Source organism: Varanus komodoensis, unplaced genomic scaffold (genome assembly GCF_004798865.1).
Source record: "Varanus komodoensis strain SLA01 unplaced genomic scaffold, ASM479886v1 scaffold9, whole genome shotgun sequence".
Classification (NCBI taxonomy): domain Eukaryota; kingdom Metazoa; phylum Chordata; class Lepidosauria; order Squamata; family Varanidae; genus Varanus; species Varanus komodoensis.
Genome location: NW_025336598.1, coordinates 22,626,017 through 22,647,119, shown reverse-complemented (window position 1 = coordinate 22,647,119; position 21,103 = coordinate 22,626,017). Strand labels below are relative to the sequence as shown.

Here is a 21,103-nt window from a genome sequence, read left to right as displayed (position 1 = left end):
ACCATGGGGTTCTTTTTCTGGGTTATTCATCATTAACCAACCATGGCTTTTTAAGTGCATCCATGTTCTCATGTGTTGAGAACCCAGAATTCAACAGCCTTTCTCAGGGCTTAGCATTATGAGAAAACCAGTCCTACAGTTAAGGCATCAGGAGAGGCACTGTTGATTCTCTCACTGTCTTTTGAAATACAGAGTACAGTGACACAATACTAGGTTGCCATACTAGGACAGGGATGTAGAATTCACTGTATATGCTGGCCATGCTGAAGCAACCATGATTAGGCATGCTTTTTTCCAGCACAATTTATATCTTGTAATAATTTTCTTGAGTTACAGTTTTTGTGTGTTTATTATTTTGCGGTTTCAAAGTTTGCATTATGTTTTTGCTACTCTTGAATTGTATTTAAAGGTTTGAAGTTTTATTATTTTCATACGTTCTTGATACATCTTTTTAATGGCTGCACAGGGAAGCTTTCTATGTGACTGAAAGTGTACGATGTAATTGAATTCCTAAGTAAGTGATTTACTGTTTATCTGTTTTCCATTTTCTGGTGGAGGGCATAAGGACTTTGAGTGGTTCATTCTAGCAATGGACTTTTTTCTCCTGACATTTAGCATATTAATGCAGTTTACATTCTGGAAGAGAATGAAAACATAAAGTGAAAACATAAAAGCTAACAATTGTATATAATGCAAAGTAGATTCCATCCCCAAAACATTTGCTTCAGGTCCTTAGTTAAGAATCCTGCTTAAGCAAGGAATTTAGTTGCATCTTTCTTCTGGTTAGTCTTGGTGCAGGTTTATCTCTTTGACTATGGTTGGAGGTGGGCAGGGGAAATTTGCTGGAAAAATGGAGGATACTGCTTTGTGGCCTGTGATTGAAAGAAGCACAAAGTTCTGTATGTATTAGCCTTGGGAGATGATCCCACATTTGCCTGTGAGTTTTCTCGGTTGGTGGAGGAGAGCCTTGGGCTTTGGCTTTATCTTCAGGGTTGATAGGTAGAACCATGTGAGAAGTATTCCTTGATCTTTCCCCTTCTTCATGAAGTCCCAACCCAGCTGAGTTTCCTGCCCTAGGTCAAGTACAACTTGTATCTTCTCTTGCGCAGAAAAAACAATTCTGCCCTTTATACCTAACAGTGCTACTGAGATTTCTCTTTCAAGGTGGCTCTTAATTGCCTTAATGTTAATTTCAAGCAGAGTCTGAGAAATCAATGCCCTCAATCAATAAACCCCTCTGCATCTTTTCCAAAGACAGAGTGATCTTGAGACATACCTTTCCTTTATTCCAAAGGCAAATTGTACCTTCTGCAGAATAGATGAGCTTAGCTTCTTTTCCATTTGCCCTCACCCATTTTAACATCTGTGGCCCAAATTTGGCATCTGTTGGGTCCTCTGCTCAGACATTCACTGCCTAACTACCTTTAGGCAAATGGATAGCCTTGTAGTTTCTATGGAGGAAAGCATCTCTATTCCTGCCATAGCCAGCTGGATCAAGCATGTATTGTGCTAGGATACCAATCATGGCATATTTCAGTACTCTTGCAAACATTTCAATAGTTTAGCTGCTGCCTTGGCTAACGTCTACCTAAATTGACCAGTGTCAGAGATCAGCCAGATTGCTACACAGGTCTTTAGCCTACACATTTCCCCCACTATTATGAAGTAGGCATGCATACCTCAGCACAGGCACTCTTTGGAAGGAGGGTGTTACAAGAAGCCACTCTGTGAACAGTAGCCACTCTGGCCCACTGAGGCTATCACTACACTATTATGTTCTGTCCTGCATGCTTTCTCATACCAGCAATGTAAGGAACATTGCTTTTTTATTGTAAAGGTTTCTTTTGATCGGTGTGCAGAAAGCAGCAGGAGCAAGCAACCGTCTTACCCCAAGGGCATCTTTGGAAATTGGAGAAACATCAATGGTTGCTATGGGTGGGCATGGTTACTCAGAACAAGTCTGCCCACAAACCTTCACAGGAAAGTAAGAAGGTAGAAGCTAGAAACTCCCGCTTTGCTTGGAAGCTATATTGGTTGCCAGTAAGAAAAAACAAAAATCTTTAAAATACAAAAAAAAAAAAAAAAAAAAAATGCCAGTGGGCAGTGAGGAAGGTGACTAGGGACACGCAGCTGCCCACAAGCACCATGTTACCTACGTCTGGCAAATGTTACCCTCTCCCAGCAGACGGGACCCCAAAATACAGCTCCCAGCACCATTCTTTTTGCTTGAAGAAATTGCAACATGTTGGTTTAAGTATCACACAGGAGCCTCCTGAGCATGTAGTCCCTAATAGCCCCCTTTTTTCTGTTTCAAGCCTTATCTCAGGATTTTCTACTCAGATCTGTTTGTCAAAGGAAATTCTCTCTCTCCCTCAAGGCTGTGTAAGAAACAAAATGGGGGCAATCTTTGTCAGGAAAGAGATGGATGAGAGAAGTGGTGTCCTGCTTCTAGAACAGACTGAGGAAGCACATCCTGGATTTTCCCTAAACACCATCCAGTAGTAACCTTTATGAGGAGAAGCAGTCTTTCTTTTTGTTGTACATTCTGAGTCATTCTGGGGCTGTGCCACTTTTGCCAAGAGAGCTTTGGCTTATTGGCAGTATAGAATTAAAAAATAGAGGAATGGTTGCCTTCCTATACCAGAGGGACTCCAGCTTTCCTGCCCCATTCTCCCCTACCCCCTGCATCCTGTGCTTTCCTTGTGGGGAATTGTGCTCATCTCCAAAAGCCATGAACAAGTGCCTGTGTCAGGCTGGGCATGCTATGGTGTGACAGCACCTACTGATAGCAATTTTATTTGTGCTTCCATCGTTACGGAATAATGACTTGCAAACTAAATATCAAGAGTTAATTTTGTTTTGTTTATAGGAAACCAATGTTTAGAAATGGATGTTTAGCATTGAGACTAACAAAGAAAACCCCCATAATGTAAGAATGCTATAAAAAAAAAACTTGAACTCTCTTTCTAGGAGCTGCTGTGCAGTAAGGTTCAGGAAGGCCAGGTTTCCTTAGAATGTGACACAATATGCAAGGAAATGAAGCAGAAAGCTTCTGAGGTAATTTTCTTCTTGGTTATAATATATTCTTGTTGCTTCCAAAAAGAAAAATGAATGCAGAATTATTTTCTAAGATTATGAGACAAATAAATCAGTTGTTCATGTTCAACAGCTGTTACACATTGAATTTTACTTTGTTGTGTATGATGTTTCTATTGTTTTCCTATTAGTGAAAAGCTGTTAATGCTGTGAACTTCTGTGTGTGTTGTTAGAATTATTTGTTGTTGTTTTACAGTATTTATATTCCCATTCTAACCAAAGTGGTTCACTAAAAATTATAAAACAATACATCATTATAAAAGCACAACAGTTAGGCTGTAGTCCTATGCTATTTAGACTGGAAAATACCCTACAGCTCTCAGTATCCCATAGCCGGTATGACTGGTTGGGGCAAGTTTCAAGTTGTAGGGCTGGTCTAAACATTCATAAGAGCCTATCCTTAAAACACATTAATGGTTGGGAGAAGCCAGAATAAACAAGTACATTTTTTAGAATCATTGCAAGCACGTGAGTTTGGTATCTGCTGTATCCCAGAAGTAATTCCAGGGGAAGGGAGCTACCACCAAGAAGCCCATTGCTAACACTTGTTCATACCAGTCTTGTGCACCTTGGTCCTAGGAAGCTACTTTGTTGCATAGGTATTATTACTATAGAGGAAAGACCCATATACAGCATAAGTATATTGCCATATGCAAAGAACACCTGAAGCTTGCTTTTTTTACAGTATGCAAGAATGGCAGGATGGGATGTGAAGGGGAGGGAAGGGTATGAGTCTCAGTACGGGTTCCCCTTGGAGTGTGTCAGCGTGTGAGAGTGGACTATGGAGAGCGTGTGAGAGTGGACTATGGAGATGTGACCAGTATTCTGAGGAAGCAAGAGAGTTAGAATGTGAAGGGACTAATTGAGCATGTCTGCAATACTACATTTGTTTGCTTTTAGAAGGAGAAAGATGAAAGAGAAGGCAAATGCAAAGGAAGAAGGTTGACAGGAAATTCTGTTCATAGTGCCCAAGGCCCTTTTTGCCCAGTTTCATTGCACACAATTGTGCTCTTGTCTTTTGTTCATTCTGAACAGCCTGCTTGTGTTAACGCAGGGTTATATTACTGATCCCCAAATAATACATCATTATGTTTCATAATAATTTTGTTAAGTAAGTGTCTTTTAGCTGATTATACAGCCAACATAACACATGTTAAAATGAGTTTTTTTAAAAAAAGATCTGGATTTAGGAAGAGTCTGTGAAAGTTCTATGCCTAATTTCCATGGTAGACACATCAGTAAAAAGTATTATTAAAATGACATAGCGATGTATTTTTTAAAAATAGACTTTATGAAAAGTGTATCTGCTAAGATATATGTGGTCTTGATAATCTAGATTCTTTTGCTCATTTTTGTTTAAAACTGTGTAGTTAGGGGTAAACTATATTTGTTATATACTTGGACTTTCAAGAATCAGAAATGCAAAGAATCATAACACCATGATAATTTTATGTCACTACTGCATATAGAGCATTTTGTGCAGTTCTGGTCATAAATCCAGAGGAAACTAGAAAAGGACAACTGAATTTATTTATTTATTTATTTATTTATTTATTTATTTATTTATTTAAAACATTTTTATGCCACCCAATTCTGCCACAGCACCTCTGGGTGGCTCACAGTCATAAGATAAAACACAATAAAAACTAATTACAACATATTCAAACTGCAATGTTGTTAAAATACAGATAAAAATACAAAACAGAAGGTTGAATGGCATTAACTATTAAAATGTTTTTTAAAAGGAAGGTTTTCGTCTGGCACCAAAAGACTATAAGGAAGGTTCCAGGCAAATCTCCTCAGGGAGAACATTCCAAATATGGGGAGCAGCTGCAGAAAACGCCCTCTTCCTTTGCAGCCATTCCTCTCACCATCCTAAGGGATGGTTCACACAGGAGGGCCCCCTGCATAGATCTCAAAGGCTGGGTAGGCACATATGGGTGCAGGTGCTCCTTAAGGTAACCAGAGCCTAAGCTGTTTATGTGAAATTATAGAAAGATAGAAACTTTCCTGTGAGGTTTTGGCTTTTGAGATTTTGAAAAAAATGCATCTTCAGAGAAGAACATGATCACAGTTTATGAAACAATGAATGATAATCACTGGGAAGAAAGGAAGTCTTAGAAATACTAGAATTTCTCGAATCGAAGAAAATTGCTTGGTAGCTTCATGATAAAAGATTTATTTCACTGGGCACAAAATTAACTTATGGAATTCACTACAGGAGGATGTGAAGGATCTAACTAAAATATTCAAATTTTATAATTGCATGAACTATTCTGCTCCAATCTGTGATATGGAAACATGACACTAACATTCCATAGGCTAACATTTATTTGGAGCAGTTCTTGACTGATCATGTGGAAAGGCTCTAACTTTATGTGAAAGTGAGTGAGTGACAAGAAAACCTGAGAGGGAATGACCTCAGCTTCATTAAATAACATCTGTATCATTTAAAAGCACAGTAGTTATTTTTAGAAGTGCTTTAGTGCTAATCTCATTGTACAGTTATTCTGAGTTGAGAGTTTAGTGATTTTTTAAAAGCCAGTATTTGAGAACCAAGTGCTAAATATTTTTATATTCACACAGATGAAAGAGGCAGCAGCTAGAGCTGCCACTGAAGAGGAAAAACGAAGGCAACAGGTACTCTTCCTCCCCCTCCCTCTCCTCCTCCTCCACCACCACCTTTTTTGCTAGGAAAATACTAAAATTTTGGGCTACAATCCTATTTCATTAAAGTTAGGGCTACAACCTTGCTAAACTGCTTTATTTCTGCTATCTTGTACACTTGTAAGGGATTTTATTTCACTGATAAGAATCTCATTTGGATGCCTGACTAGAAGGTCCATATGTACATTAGGTCTCTGGTTATAAGAAATCTGTTCTGATTAATGCATGAAGTACAGGTGGTGGTGTCCTGTATTATGGTACATCATTGTAAACCAGTATTTGGGACTGTGTAGATAAGCATCAAAAACTCCTCCTAAACCATCTCCCCATCTTTCTCCATGGCCAAGATTAACAGGACTTCTGTTGGATTTAGCGTGTTGGACTTCTAGCTGGAAACATATCTTTGTCAGTTTCTAAAGAAGTCAATTCCAAGCCATGGGTTCCAAGGCTGGCTTGTCTGTTTCAGACCAGCATTCCCGTGTTTAACGTAATGCCAACTTTCTTTTGAAGCGGAAGCAAGCTCTGAAGGAAACCGCCTTCTGGCCCTGTGGGAGGAGACAGGGAAGCATATGATTACTTTGTTTAGGCTTGTTTGGACACACAATCCTAAAATATTTAGTGAAGAGATGCACAACCTTTTCAGCCTGAAGATAACATGTGATCCTTTGTTAGGGCCACATGCATGCATACATCCTAGAAGTCTTTATGTGGATTGCTCTTTCCTTGATGGTAGCAACAAGAAGAAAAGAGAAATATATACTTGGATTGCTGGACAAGCAAGTAGGGAGAAAGCAGAGTGCTATTGTAGGGGGTCAAATATTCATACTCCCCTAGCAGTATTACATGCAATTGCAGCCACTGGGATTGAATATGGCTTGTAAATCAGTACTCTGTTTTTTTATTAAATGTTTCACAACAAAGTCAGCTACTGTTGTCCAGGTGCCAAGCTTTTTTCTGCAGACATTACAAAAGAGTCTTTCATTGCAGAATAGAAGGATGCTATTTATAGTGATACAAGATAATGCTGATATACAGCTACAGTGATGGGAAAAGGGCAGTGCCCATGTGTTCTGTTTTCCAAATATTATTGAATTGAAAAATAGAAGTGTCTAGTGTATTTGCAGAGATTCTCACCTCTAGATGCTTTTGTTCATATGTGATTAAGGTCTCCACATTTAGTAATTTGGAATGGAATTGTCAGGCCTCTTGTTCTTAAAATAACCTTTTATTTAGCGGAGTTATGCAACCCAAATCAGCAAGCACACTGTGGTATACTAAGTCACAGCTTTTAAATGTTCCTTCTCTTCCCCTTCCTCCTTCTCATTGCAAAATGGTATTACATGTGTCTTCTTTGGGTCAAGGTGGGAAGCTCTGTCTTGCAAACAGCACGTACATGCCACATAAAGGTGATCTTCAAGTATAAGTGTCTGCTTGCCCCTGGAATAAGCTTGCTTGCTTGCTTGCTTGCTTGCTTGCTTGCTTGCTTGCTTGCTTGCTTTCTTTCTTTCTTTCTTTCTTTCTTTCTTTCTTTCTTTCTTTATTTATTTATTTATTTATTAAAACATTTCTATGCCGCCCCTTGCCAAAGCCTCGGGGCGGCTTACAACCTCAAATAAAATACACAATACATTAAAACAATAACAATTAAAATATATACAGTAGAATAAAATAAGCCGCCCTGGCCAAATAAAATTCAATAATATTAACATTTAAAATGCTGCTTAAATAAAAAGGTCTTTGCCTGGCGCCGAAAAACAAATAACGACGGCGCCAGGCAGACCTCTCTGGGGAGCGCATTCCATAACTTAGGCGCCACCGCTGAGAAAGCCCTCCTCCGAGTAACCACCCTCCTAATTTCCTTCACTGAGGGCTCCCGGAGGAGGGCCTCTCCCGCTGATCTCAAGGGGCAGCTGGGCATATATGGACGTAAGCACTCCTTCAGGTAACCAGGACCCAAGCCGTTTAGGGCTTTATAGGTCATCACCAACACCTTGAATTGGGCCCGGACTTCAATGGGAAGCCAGTGAAGCTGCCGGAGAACTGGAGTCATGTGAGCATAACGTCCAGTTCCCGTCAGCAGCCTGGCAGCTCTATTTTGAACCAATTGAAGTATCCGGACCGTCTTCAAGGGTAGCCCCACATAGAGCGCGTTACAGAAGTCAAGACGGGAAGTCACCAGTGCATGAGTCACTGTTGCGAGGCTGTCGTACTCCAGATAGGGGCGCAGCTGATGAATCAGCCGAAGCTGGAGGAAAGCACTCCTCGCCGCTGCTGTTACCTGAGCTTCGAGTGAAAGCTCCGGGTCGAGGAGCACTCCCAAGCTGCGGACCTTTGAATTGACTTAATGTGTTCATGAGAAATTATGTGCTTTGATTTTTCATGTGTGACTGTCAAATACACTAATGAGAAAAAAATGTATAACACTGGCAGAATTTCAGCTTTAAAAATGTCAGTTTCCAAAGTGGTTCAAAGAAAGGTACACTTTCAGCATGCCTTAGAGGCTTTCTTTCAGATGTTTCATTAATGGGTGGCCAAAACTAGCTTTCTTTAGTAACTCTTTTGAAGCAGAACGGTAGGAGGGAGAATTGTGGCTTCTTAGCACCACCCTGGTATACTTCCTCTTGTAGTGGAATGTCAGAGAGAGGGGCCTGAATCTACATAAGGCCAAAAAAGGGCAAAGGATCTCAAAGAGACATGAAAAGAACATGCAACAGAGGAGGAGTCCTGGCATCCTATGCACCTGGTTCAGTAAAAAGGTGTGAGTGGATTAGCAGCACGACCCCACTGAGACCTGGGGACTGAGAGGAATGAAAGAATTGTGGTGAGCTGGGGTCTGCAGCAGAGGCTGTGCAAGGTGATGGATGGTGGGGAGAGAGGGAACCATGAAATGGATAAAGACTGTTTACCAGACCAAAGTACTCCAGTTGCTTGGCTAGGAAGGCAGGTCTTCATTTAAACCAGTTGGACCACAGGATGAAAATCAGGGCCAGCCTTAAGTAATCCTGTATGAATGAGCTATTTGATGCCCTGATTGCCAGTATATGCATGAAAGCCTTGGTACAGCATTGTTTCCAATGGTATTTCACAAATACAGATATCCTGTTATCCTTTTGATATTTATTGGAGAGGGGAGTAAATCCTGCCAATTCAACTCCAGCAACTTGTTTGACACTGAAAACCATATATATATTTAGTATTTACAGAGTTTGTACCCTGCTTTTCAGTCAACTAGGCTCTTGGAGTGGCTTACATAGATGATAAGGCATTAACAATAAAATATTAAAAATTGTCTCTTTAACCTCAATGAGCACTAGAATGCATTTTAATGTAATTGTAAATAAAAGTCGTCATTCTTTAGATTCTGATTATTCACTTGCTTCACCAGAGTGACGGAGAAGTTTGTTTTACCTCTTTTTTTCACTCCTCTGTATTACAGCTCTTGTGCTGCAGAAGTTAAATGCATTATGTCATGTTCTTTGGTAATCAGCAGGGGGAACTATTACCTCAATTCCACATAGACTCATGCTTTGCTTAAAGGAGCATCAACCATCCTTTAGGATTTGTCTTAATCTGAATGCTCCAACCTTGTGTGTATGCTCGTATGCTAATCTCTCCAGTATGTGGGTTGCGTGAGTAGGGTCAAAGTTAGTTATATGCCAAAGATACTTTAGCATATGCAGTAGCACCTGATCTCACCCCACTAAGGCCGCAGAGCTGTTTTGCCATGCACATGAAGCAGATTTATCATGCACTATTTGGAGACACATTTGACAAACCATAATATGTTTCAGTATTTGATTCTAGTATCTAAGTATCTGATTCTATAATTTTTTTGTTTTCTTCTTATCCAGGCTGAACTAGAAGCTTTTGAGAACAGGTTAAAAGGACGGCGGAAGAACAAGAGGAAAAAGGATGAAGTTGAAGTTGAACAATCTTTATGGCAAAAATATAAGAACATGATTGTCCTGCCAGTATGTGGAGCTGCCGTTGTAATGGTTGCATGGTTCATAGCCTACCATGACTGAAACATTAATATTCATTTCCGATCACCTCGAAATGATTATCCAGCAGCTAACTGGTAAAATGTGTGATGGCATAAGTCATTTAATGTTCAGTTGTGTTTACAATAATTTTCCTCTGTTCATTGAGTAGAAAAACAACAACAACCCCAGTCCTTATACTTACCCCAAAATCAATTTAAAATATTCTGTAGGTGGACATGCTATGCCAGTATTCTGCCAGGTTCTTTCAAATGCCTCATTGTGTGAGAGGCAGCAAGTACTGTTCTATAAGCATCCATATTTCATGTTAGGTGTAAGGATTCCTGTGCATGGTTTATGTAGTTATTTTTAATGGTCTCATGGTGGATGGAGGAAACAGGTAACTTGATACTGTAACAGATGTCCATACTCACTAGCTATCAAAGGATGCATGAAACTTGAATCTTACAGGAGTCACTGTATGCACAGCCCCAATATTAGATGCAGTTGCTTTAGCACACACACATGTCATACACCTTCCTGTATACAGAAAACAACCTGTCTGACTCAGAGACCTTGTATCCAATGCAAGAACTTCATCTTAGCTGAGTTGTGGATGAGGCTTCTAGCTAGATAGAAGTCAAATATGTTGATGTTTCATTTAACATTAATGTAGAGCTTGGAACATAAAACTATTCTTGCTGCATTTTTTCTGACATAGGTCATGTTCTATACTCCCAATATCCATTTTTGCTAAAGAGCAAAAATCAATCTTTGGTTTTTCCTTTTTCTATAGACAACGTTCGACACCGATTACATAGAAATAGATAATTAAATATGATTTTTACTCCAAATTCTATTTTTGCTGTCCAGCACAGAAAAAAAGCTGTGAAATCATAGGATGGGATCCAGATCTGGACATATGCAGCTAATCTGAGAGAAGAGGACAGTCTCCTCCTCCCATAGCAGTCAGTGCAGCTCCCCATTACACAGAGGCATGTGCAACCCTGTTGAATGGGGTGAGCTGTGCTGCAGGGGAAAAGAAGCATTTCCTCAAACTGGACCAGGGCACTTCCTTTGTACCAAGATCTGGATCCAGCATTCAGTTTTTAAGGACTGGTATTGCTATCCCTCTAGAAACAGACAGACAGACAAAAAGAAAGAAAATATATTTAAATTTGTATATGTCTGCTATGTAAAAGTGGCATTCACATTTTCGGGAACCATATACGTACAAGTTGTAAGCTGATTCTTGATTCAGGTGTGTAGATCTGTATATGTTGGATTAAATCTTACATTTTTAAGTATAAAGCCCAATAGTTGTTTGAATGTCTAGTTAACCAGGTAGATGTTTTTGTTAACAAATTAGCAACTATTCCTCAAGCCTTTCAAAAATGAATGATTAAGATAATTGCTCAAATCTTGAACTGTTTTAGTAATTAATTAGATAGAGAAAACTGTCACATCAAATAAAGGGAGTACAAATTCTTCTGGTTCTTGTGCTGGTACTTAAAGTAGTAAATTATTAACTGATGGTCAGTTTCCTATTAAAATAATGCTCATGTAAGAATTCGCTAAATCAAAGTCCTGCATTTTTGGGAAAAATTCCAAGTTATGTTTAGGTGGAATGCTTGTAGGAGCCCTGAGCAAATGTTGTAACTAGTCTTGTTATTTTCACATATCACTAACAGTGGATCAGATCTGATTAATTAATGTTACAAACTGCGAAAATATATTTGCATAAATTCTATCGTTCAGAGTTATTAGTTATCAGAAGTATGCTGAACAAACTCTAAAACCAAGGTTGTGAGAAATTGTAGCTTTTGTGTTGCTACATTTACAAAGAATGAATTCATTTGGTGCTTAACTGAAGAGATCCATCCTCTGCTTGTTTTTTTTTAATAGCCTTAAGTCACTCTGTAGTTGACTTCATATCCACAATAATGGATATTGATAATTATTCTAGATTGCCACATTTCACTCTAACATACATTAACCATGAGCCCTTTATTTTTGTACCCTTACTAGAAAAAGAAGAAATCTGTCTATTGATAAATGGTGTGCAGACCAATAGCAGTTGGAGTCTTATATTTGTGTATTATGGGTTTATGTAAAACTTGGGTTTGAACGTTAATGAGATCTGTTAGCTTCTTGACACGAATGACTGGAGAACTAACTGTTTAGGCTACTACAACTCTCATATTAAAGCAGTTGTATTTCTTTGATCTCTGTAACTGCTGTATTTTTATTTGGAAGAGGCTGACTGTTTTCATTTTTTGGATATTCAGCTGCAAGAAACTAAAAATAGCAGGAACAAGTTAAATAGAAACAGCTTCAGAATCAGAATCATTTGCCAACCCTTGATATATATAAGGAGAGGAACCATGGAGCATAATGGTGGAGCACAAGCTTTGCATTCCGAAGCGCCTAGATTCAGTCTCTGGCATCTCCAGTTAATGTGACCCCAGATAGCACATGATGTGAAAGAACCCTGTGGGGATAAGGAATATGTGGCTGGAGACTGCATGTCCAGTGATGAGACAGCTGATAGGAGCCTCAGCTCAGCAACGCATGTTATAGAGGACTGCATATTCAATACTCCAAGATTTATGTCCATTTTTGATGATAGTTCACTTTAAACATTTATTTGTCATGCACTGTAAAACATCCTGCTGGCTTTCCTTGCATTAGTGCATAGATTGTTTCAGAAGGTGCTTAAATCTTAATTAATGGTTTGCTCTCTATGTTGATCCTACAGAATGAACAACACAATGCACATGAAAAGCTTACTTGATTCACTTAACTAGTTTTCAATTCGTGCTGAAACTTGTAAATTTTACAGAATCCTTCATGTATCAATGTGTTTGCAGACCAAACACAAAATAAAATGATAGAATGGCATCATTTTTTATCTGCAGTTATTTGACATAAAATAATTATGGGTGTTGAGGTGCGGTTGTGTTCGACCTACAAAGTAGTTATATTGGTTGGGTTCTGATTTATTTTCATTCTACAAGTAGGATATCACACGTATACCCCTTTGTTTAAAAGGGAAATAAAACATTACTTAAATTTGCTCTCTCTTGATTGAGGTTTAACAAGTGGCAGTGTGTTCCCTTTGGGGTTAGTGGGAAAGACTGTGGGCAGTAATAGTAATCCAAGCCCAGGACAGGACAAACTAGGGATCAGAATAAGAGGAGGCATAGCTATGCCAGATTACTACCAAATCCACATGAGCAGACAGTGGGGAGGAGAGGTCAGTCTTGCTTCTGCCTTGGGTAGTAATTACAGGGAATAGCCAGATTTGTCTGCAAGAGACACAGTTGTTTAAGCTTCCCAAAAATGAAGAGTCCACAACATTTTACAGTCTGCTCCAGATATCAAAATGAACGAAAATGAAACAATGGGAACAAAAATGGGGAAAAAAGATTGCACAGCAGGGAAAATGTTCAAGCTCAGAGATCAGTAGTTGTCCCCCTCTGGTTACTTGAGACTTACAGGGAAGCCACTTGTGTTTCTTGGAGTCAAATCAAAGCAGGTAAAATCAGTGGGCAAAGATCAGGTTAAATAGATATAGCCCAGTTAAGGAGTCTGAATGTTGATGGGTTTCCATCCTATATTGGGCATTCCAGAAATCCTGACTAAGCACTTCTGGAAGCTTGGTGAAAAAGACTTTATAGATTGTCTGAGGTCAGTAACTATAGTATCAACAGTTGCAAACATCCCATGGAAATCAAAAGTTTGAGTCAATTCATCCAGGGGTCTTCCACCATCAGCATTACAACTCTCAGATGTTGAGTTGTATCAACATCTAAAAGGCAGGATCGTAATAGAAAGTTTCAGACATATTTGGGCCTCAAAGAGACCAATAATGTCCCCACAAAGCACTGTGTAAGATAACAAGGCAATTCCAGGCAGTACATCTTATTTCACTCCACTGAAAAAATAATTCTAATCAATATTCTTTTTTATTGCATCCATTGTATATTTTCTCTTAATTCAAACTAGGTTTCTTTACTTTTTTAAAGAATTCTGCAAGCAAAGTGATGCTCAAGGTGTTGCAACAAAGAATTTTACACTAGTGATGTTACCCTGTATGCCTGATGTCCAAGCTGAATTCAAAAAGGAAGAGGCACTCAAGATCATATTTCAAATATACATTGGCTACTGGAACACACCAAAGAATTTGAGATGAAGATCAGTCTATGCTTTACTGACTCCAGCAAAGCCTTTGACTGTGTAAATAAGCTATGAATGGCTCTGAAAGAAATGGGTGTGCCTCAGCACTTGATTGTCCTGCTGCATAACCTGTGTCATGGAATAGAAGCTATAATAGGGCAGAATATGAAGAAACAGAATGGTTGCCTTTAAACAAAGGTGTATTTTATCTCCCTGTCTGTCCAATCTGTACACAGAACATATAAGGAAAGCTGGATTACTTTCCTTAGTTGTAAAAATTCACATAAAATTAGTTGAAGATACCTCAATAATTTAAGATATGCAGATGATCCCAGCGGAAAGCAACACATGAATACAATTCCTGTTGAAAGTGAGAGAAGAAAGTACACACACAGGACTTAAGCTGAATATTAAGAAAACAAAAATGACTACAGAAGAATTATACAGCTTTACTGTCAACACTGAAGAAATAGCAATTATTAAAGATTTTACATACCTTGGCTCAATTATCAATTCAGAGGGAGATTACAGCCAAGAAATTCAAAGAGGATTAAGATTTGGAAAGGCAGCAATTAAGGAAGTAGAAAAGATCATCAAGTGTAAAGTCATTTCAAGTGTAAAACCAAGATCATTCATTCACACTATTGTATGCATTCAAAACATGGTGCTGGAGGAGAGCTTTGCAAATACCCTGGATGCTTAGAAAGAGGAACAAGTAGATCCTGAATCAAATTAAGCCAGAAGCAAAAATAATGTAACTTGAAGCAGTCATATTTTGGGCACATCATATGAAGGCAAGACTAAGTGGAGAAGACAGTAATACGAGGGAAAGTTGAAGGAAGCAGAATTGGAAGACCAAATATAAGATGAATTGATTGTGTAAATGAAGCCACACCCTTGAGTTTACAAAAGTTGCACAGGTCTGTCAGGGACAGGGCATTTTGGAAGGTGTTCATTCATTAGGTCCCTGTAAATCATAGATGACTTGATGGTATGCCACAACAACAAAGAACAATTTCGTTCTCTTACTTTCAGCCCCAAATCAGTCTTGCTTACTCAGTTTTCCTTCCCTGTCTGTCACCCTTATGCCACTGTGCTGTTCCTCAAATACAATCAGGATATGATTGGACTCATCTCTTCACTTCTCTTGACCAGTAGTCAGTGCACTGAAAAGCACAGACATTTGAACTGCACCAGCAAGCATATGGATTGAGGGCGTCATTCATGAATGGCCCAGTAGGGCATGAAAGGCTGTGTCCTGATTGGCCCTGATTGGCTTGGGAATACCAATCATAGAAAGACTAGAATAGTGCTCATCCTCATTGTACTCTTTGTAGTACTCCAGTATCACTACAAACAGGTCTGAGATTCCTTTTGAGGCAATAGGCAGGCCCAGGGCAGGAGGCATACCACAAGATATTAAGATACATGTGCAGCAACATCCAGAATGGTTTTGTGAGGCTGCAACTGCAGAAAATAACTTTGAACATTGACTGTTGGAAAGGAATAAAAGATCTGGGCACCTTTGAGGGCTCTGAACACATGGGAAGACATTGCTGCACCTGGTCTTAAGGACATGTCTCTTCTGGGTTTCACAGTACTCACTTATGGCATCGTAGAAATTGTGAAATCACATTTGATAGCACATTTGGTAGTACATTCGCCTCCCAACATTCTAAAAATGGATACTAAGGCTATCAGCCCTTTAGTGAAGACATCAGCCAGCCATTCTTCCTGTCTCTACAGCTGGTGTAACAATTGCATTGTGGTGTAGAGAAATAACTATTGTGTTGTGGTCCAGCTCCAGTGCTGAAATGGGCCTTACAGCTTATAGCCAACAGCAGATCAGAAGTGATTAATGGTTTAGGCCTATTTTACCAGGGTGAATATATCCCTGTCAGGTTCTCAATGGTAAGTGGGCAAGAATTAAGTTATTCCCATCCAGCTGCTTGCTTTGTCCTTGACAGGGAAGGTAATTGGCAGCCTCTCTGTGACAGACTATCAAGAGAAATGTGTGGGTTTCAGAGGTAACGTACAGACTGAAGTATCAACACAGGAGGGGAGAATGGTGATATCCTGTTTAGACAGGGGCCTTCTTGATGAACTCAACTTCATTGTCCATTCTTCAGGAAGAGAAGTATCACAGTCACACCTCTGCTTTTAAGCAGATGACCAGGCTCGGAGCCTTTGCTAATAAGATTCTCATCTTTACTGTTCCAAATCCTTGCTGTTTCAACTTAGGACCATCTGAGACACTTGAGGAACTTTTCATGGATTCGCCATCCAATTTGGATTCCTATCTCTTGGACTTAGTATTAAGAACCTGTCATGAAAAGTAATGCTATGCTTTTCACAGGACCTGAATTCTTGCAATAATGTTATGGATTATTTATCTTTATTGTTGATAGACCAGAGTTGACCCAGATGTCTTAAACTGGTCCTAATTCTTGGGCTTTTCTTATATCCAGACCTATGTAGTGTGAGGATGCCAAAGTGTAGCCACTGAAATCTCTACATGTGTGGGATTAGTGTGGAATTGATCTTGAACCTGCCCTGACTCTTGGTTTTAATAAGCCTTGAATCATTTAGCATTGAGTTTCCAATGAAGAGATTTTAAATGAACAGCTTCTGTGTGGGAGCATTTGTTTAGGTCTTTCTTCTAGGACAAGAATCCTTGTCTTTAGTTGCCTTATATGATTTCTGGTGTACGTCATCCTGTATTTGGAGACCTTGGTCTTTCCTTGTGATACCTTATCCCAATAATTTGTCCTGTGTTCTGATTTGTAAAGGTTGCAGTAGGAAACCACGCTGTCCAGTTCTCTGAGATGATTTGCTTATAAGAAGTGTAACTTAAGCTTTTATCACAGGACTTTCTATGATGAAAGTTTAACTAATTTGGGATTATTTGTGTCAGAATATTAGAGTATGTGCTTGAAGGATTGTGCCTATGACAATTTCTGAGAACTTTCTGGCTTTGTAGCTTTGAAAGTAACATGGAAGGAACATGCGGGAAGTTACTGCCATAGCACCAGGAGTGATGTATGGTAAGAGAAGCCTGCCATCAGCACTCCTACAACATCTACTTTCTCTGCAATACTTACCTTCTTGTTTATCATTCTCATCCCTCCCCCACGGTTCATTAATTCTCATTATATATAAGTAAAGTATATAGACAGTGGCTACAGAATATACATCTGAGCTTCCAAAACAACCCATCTACCCCTAGTAAAGTAGTTACACCGAATCTTTGTGCTTCCTTTTTGATCTGCTAAGGGAAAACACTGTATTGAGGTTTGCTCAAATTCATAGCCAAGAATTATCTGTTTCTGTCTCACTGGATTTCAGGGGCTATAATTCTATAATCATGCTCATCACCTAAAGACTTACATATAACCAAAGCCATTTCTTTGGTTCCAATGTCTTATTCTTGAATGAATCCATTAAAAAGCAGACCATCTGTTTATTTACATTCAAAAGCAAACCACTAAGAGAGCCAATGTGGCACTGTCTGCTTGCCATGACTATGGAATTTATTGTATGGCAAGCTTATGTATGTGAGCCTAAATTTCTTGTTGTAAAGTTTATATAGAATTCAAATTCATTATTATGGGTTTCTGAGAACAGCAAAGAATAACAAAGTAGGATGAAGTGATGCAGAAAGTTGTTTTTTTCATGATTCTTCAAACATTTCTGAAGCACCTACTCCCGTTATGTCCACAACGGCAGCTTTGCCTGACATTTTATCAACAATTCTGTAGTAAAGATAAATGATTAAGAGAATGATGCCAGGAACTAAGTTAATGAATTACATTTTCTTTAGAATATTTTCAAAGTCAATATTTATCCTTCCTTTAAGGAGTTGTGGGAGAATACTGGAAATGGTTCATGATTAATGTGGTTTACACTAAAGAAATATGTTGCAAATGCAACAAATCTTTATTCTGAGTATTCTATTTATGTATTTATTTCTCCCCTCCCCCCCCCCGCACCTTTTTGGAGACTATGGTCTCCCTTAAAAAGTCCAAATCCTAACAAAAATATATCAACAAATATGGGAAAAAACAATGGCCCACAGACTGGAAACATGCAATAAATATTCCAATCTCCAAGAAAGAAGATGCAAAAGAGGACCACTGCATTCATCTTTCACACAAGCAAAATGATGTTCAAAGCACTGGAACAAAAAATCTTAGCTTATATAGAGTGAGAAATGCTGGATGTCCAAGCTGGATTCCAAAAGGAAGAGGCAATCAAGATCATATTGCAAATATACATTGACTACTGTAGTGCACCGAAGAGTATCAGAAAAAGATCATTCTATGCTTTATCGACTACAGAAAAGCAGTTGCGTGGGGATCACAAGAAGCTATGGATGGTCCTGAAAAACACAGGTGTGCCTCAACACTGATACATAACCTGTATCACAAACAAGAAGCAACAGTGAGGACAGAATATGGAGAAAGAGAATGGTTTCCCATAGGCAAAGGCATCAGATAAGGGTGTATTTTATCTTCTCATCTGTTCAGTCTGTATGCAAAACATCATAAGGAAAGCTGGATTTGAAACAGAAGGAGGAGTGAAAATTGGCAGAAGAAACATCACTAATTTAAGATTTGTAGATGATAGACTACTGGTGGAAAGCACCAATGACTTGAAAGAACTGATAAAAGTGAAGAAATAGGACTGCAGCTGAATATTAGGAAAACAAAAATCATATCAACAGAATAACTACAAAACTTTATTGTTAAAAATGAAGAAATTGAAATTGTGAAAGATTGCATATATCTCGACTCAGTCATCAATTCAGAGGGAGACCACCGCCAAGAAATTCAAAGAAGACTTATGATTTGGAATGGCAACGATGAAGAAAGTAGAAAATATAATCAAGTATAAGGATGTTTCAAGTGTAAAGTCAGGATTATCCATGCTATTGTATGCATTCAAAACATGATGTGGGAGGAGAGCTTTGTAAATACCCTGGATGGACAGAAGGACAAACAAGTCCTAGATCAAACCAAGCCAGACCTACAAAGCAAAAATGACAAAACTGAGGCTGTCACGCTTCTGGATCCATTAAGAAAGCTACAGCCTTGAACTTGGAACAGCTGAATGGAGCTGACATTTTGAAGGACTTCATTCATAGGGCTGCTGTAGGTCAAAGATGATTTGACAGCTCATAACATATGGTTTCCCTTTAAGTTGACCATAATGCAGGAGAGGACATGTAGTTGCTGAAATTTTGGGAAAACGGGGGGATTTTGGCACTCAAAATATTTCCTTTTCCCCATAATAGTACTGGCTTGCAAAAAGCAAAAGAACTATGATAATATATTTGTCTGAAAGTGAATTGGAAAAATTCACACATTTTGCTTCTTGAAGGGCTATTTCTTCATATATAAACTCAAAGAGCTGCATGCAATATTGAAAATCAGCTCATATACCATCAATGGGAAAAGAATATACATACTGTAAGCTTATGGACAAAATTACCGGTTATGAGCTGTTGTGGAGCGATGTACTTAGTACACATGCTATCTGTTTGTTAATTACTAAAATAGGTATAGTTTGGTGATACTGAATATGAAATAATTGTTATGAACTGAAATACTGGGTGGATTACAGATGGATGAAATCATATGAAATAAATGCAAACACATGCATGAACATAAACCTGGGTCTGCCCAAAGGGCTTACAAGGCCAACACAAGATGTCATACCACCTACAGATGGAAGAAACCATCACTGTCTTCTCTCTTTTCTCAACATTTTGCCACTTTGACCATGTTGGCCACATGAGTGATCTCCCCCACTAATGCTGCACCGTGAAGGGTCTTTCCATGGCACAGGGGATCTCTGTGGCCACACCTCGACTGCAATTACCTATGCTGAGGAAGAACCGCTTAGAACAGGGTGCTGAATTGCAACTCTAACAGCCGCCACCTTGATGTGTGTCTCTCCTGGCTGCTTTGACACCTCAGGAGAGCCAGTGTAGAGTTGATCTGGAACTCTGGAGGCCCATCTGCTAGTCCCCACTTGGCCATGAAGCTCACTAACTCTCATCCTAACCTATTTCATGTTATACATGAATAACTCAAAGGCAAAATTTTCAAATAACAACTAAACCAGTATTTCTGTTTTTCCTACATCTGTGATGAATTGTGTGCCTTATTTTAAAATATTTCTTTCTTGTTCTGTTTCCATCCTATAAGCATCATTCATAAATGATGCATTTCATTCTTCCAGGCATTCCTAATGTAACTTGCAGTAAAAATGCCCCAAGGCTGTGTTCATTAAAGGTTTCCAAATGTTTTAACACCCATTTTTGAGCTGGAGTGAACTGATGGCCTTGAATGGATTTGAGTGGCAACAGCTGCCCTTTAACTTTTGTGTGACCAGTGGTCTCATTTTAAGTTACAAAGTCATAAGATAAGCCTTGCTTTCGTCTCCCCACAACCTTCTTGCACCCTACCAGAGCATTTAAAACATGCAACAGTGGAGTGTGGTAACTGCAGTTCCCAAAGAACAAAGGAGATATTTGCAATGAGGAAGAGTTGTCTTATGCCTGTTCTTATATTCCCTGAACATGTAGGGACAAGTGGCAGATCCTGCAGTACCAGTTTAGGTTTGGATCTGAGCACTGCGGACCTTAGTATCAGAGTGCCAGCTTGTACCTTTAGCATCAAATTGGTCTGCTCTCCCTGACTTGCTAAACCACAGGTAGAATATTCCCCAAAACCATATGGAGCTGCCTATGTCCAGAAGAACCATAAAAAGGATACAGATGTATACACTGGACTTGGGTAATTGGGCATTTGCTCTCAGAGAAGTTGCTTTAACCTCACTGGAACAGAATATTATTTCAAGGCAAAAATAAATAGCCACATTCGGCACAGCAATCACAATCAGTTTTTCAGGGGGAGGCTTGGTCCAAAATATGGTGCTTCCATTTTTTGTGTGGTGTGCCATTTCATCCTTAGGGGAAAAGACAGCGGAGAGGACTAGTGGCTTTGATGGAACTGTTAGGAGCCCGTTGTAACACTAGGTTTTGCTTGTTCCAAACTCACTGTTCTATGACTCTGGCTTCATTCTGTCTTCCCGGCTTTTCAGGCACTATTAACTTCTTGCATTAGGAGTTATTTTCTCTGAAGTAGGTAGGACGAAAAGGTGATCATTCCCTCCCC

The 21,103-nt window shown here is 39.1% G+C and overlaps 1 protein-coding gene across 4 annotated transcripts in view; it reads left to right on the top strand.

Moving 5' to 3' along the window:
• The window catches only part of NFXL1 (nuclear transcription factor, X-box binding like 1), a 68,078-nt gene extending 55,434 nt beyond the window's left edge, over positions 1-12,644 (top strand). For all 4 annotated transcript variants that reach the window (XM_044417816.1, XM_044417819.1, XM_044417818.1 and 1 more), the window contains 3 exons: positions 2,971-3,057; positions 5,683-5,736; positions 9,615-12,644. In XM_044417816.1, coding sequence (XP_044273751.1) covers positions 2,971-3,057; positions 5,683-5,736; positions 9,615-9,788 — 315 coding nt within the window. In that variant the 3' untranslated portion in view covers positions 9,789-12,644. The remainder of the gene's footprint in view (positions 1-2,970; positions 3,058-5,682; positions 5,737-9,614) is intronic.
• Positions 12,645-21,103: the final 8,459 nt, after the last annotated feature.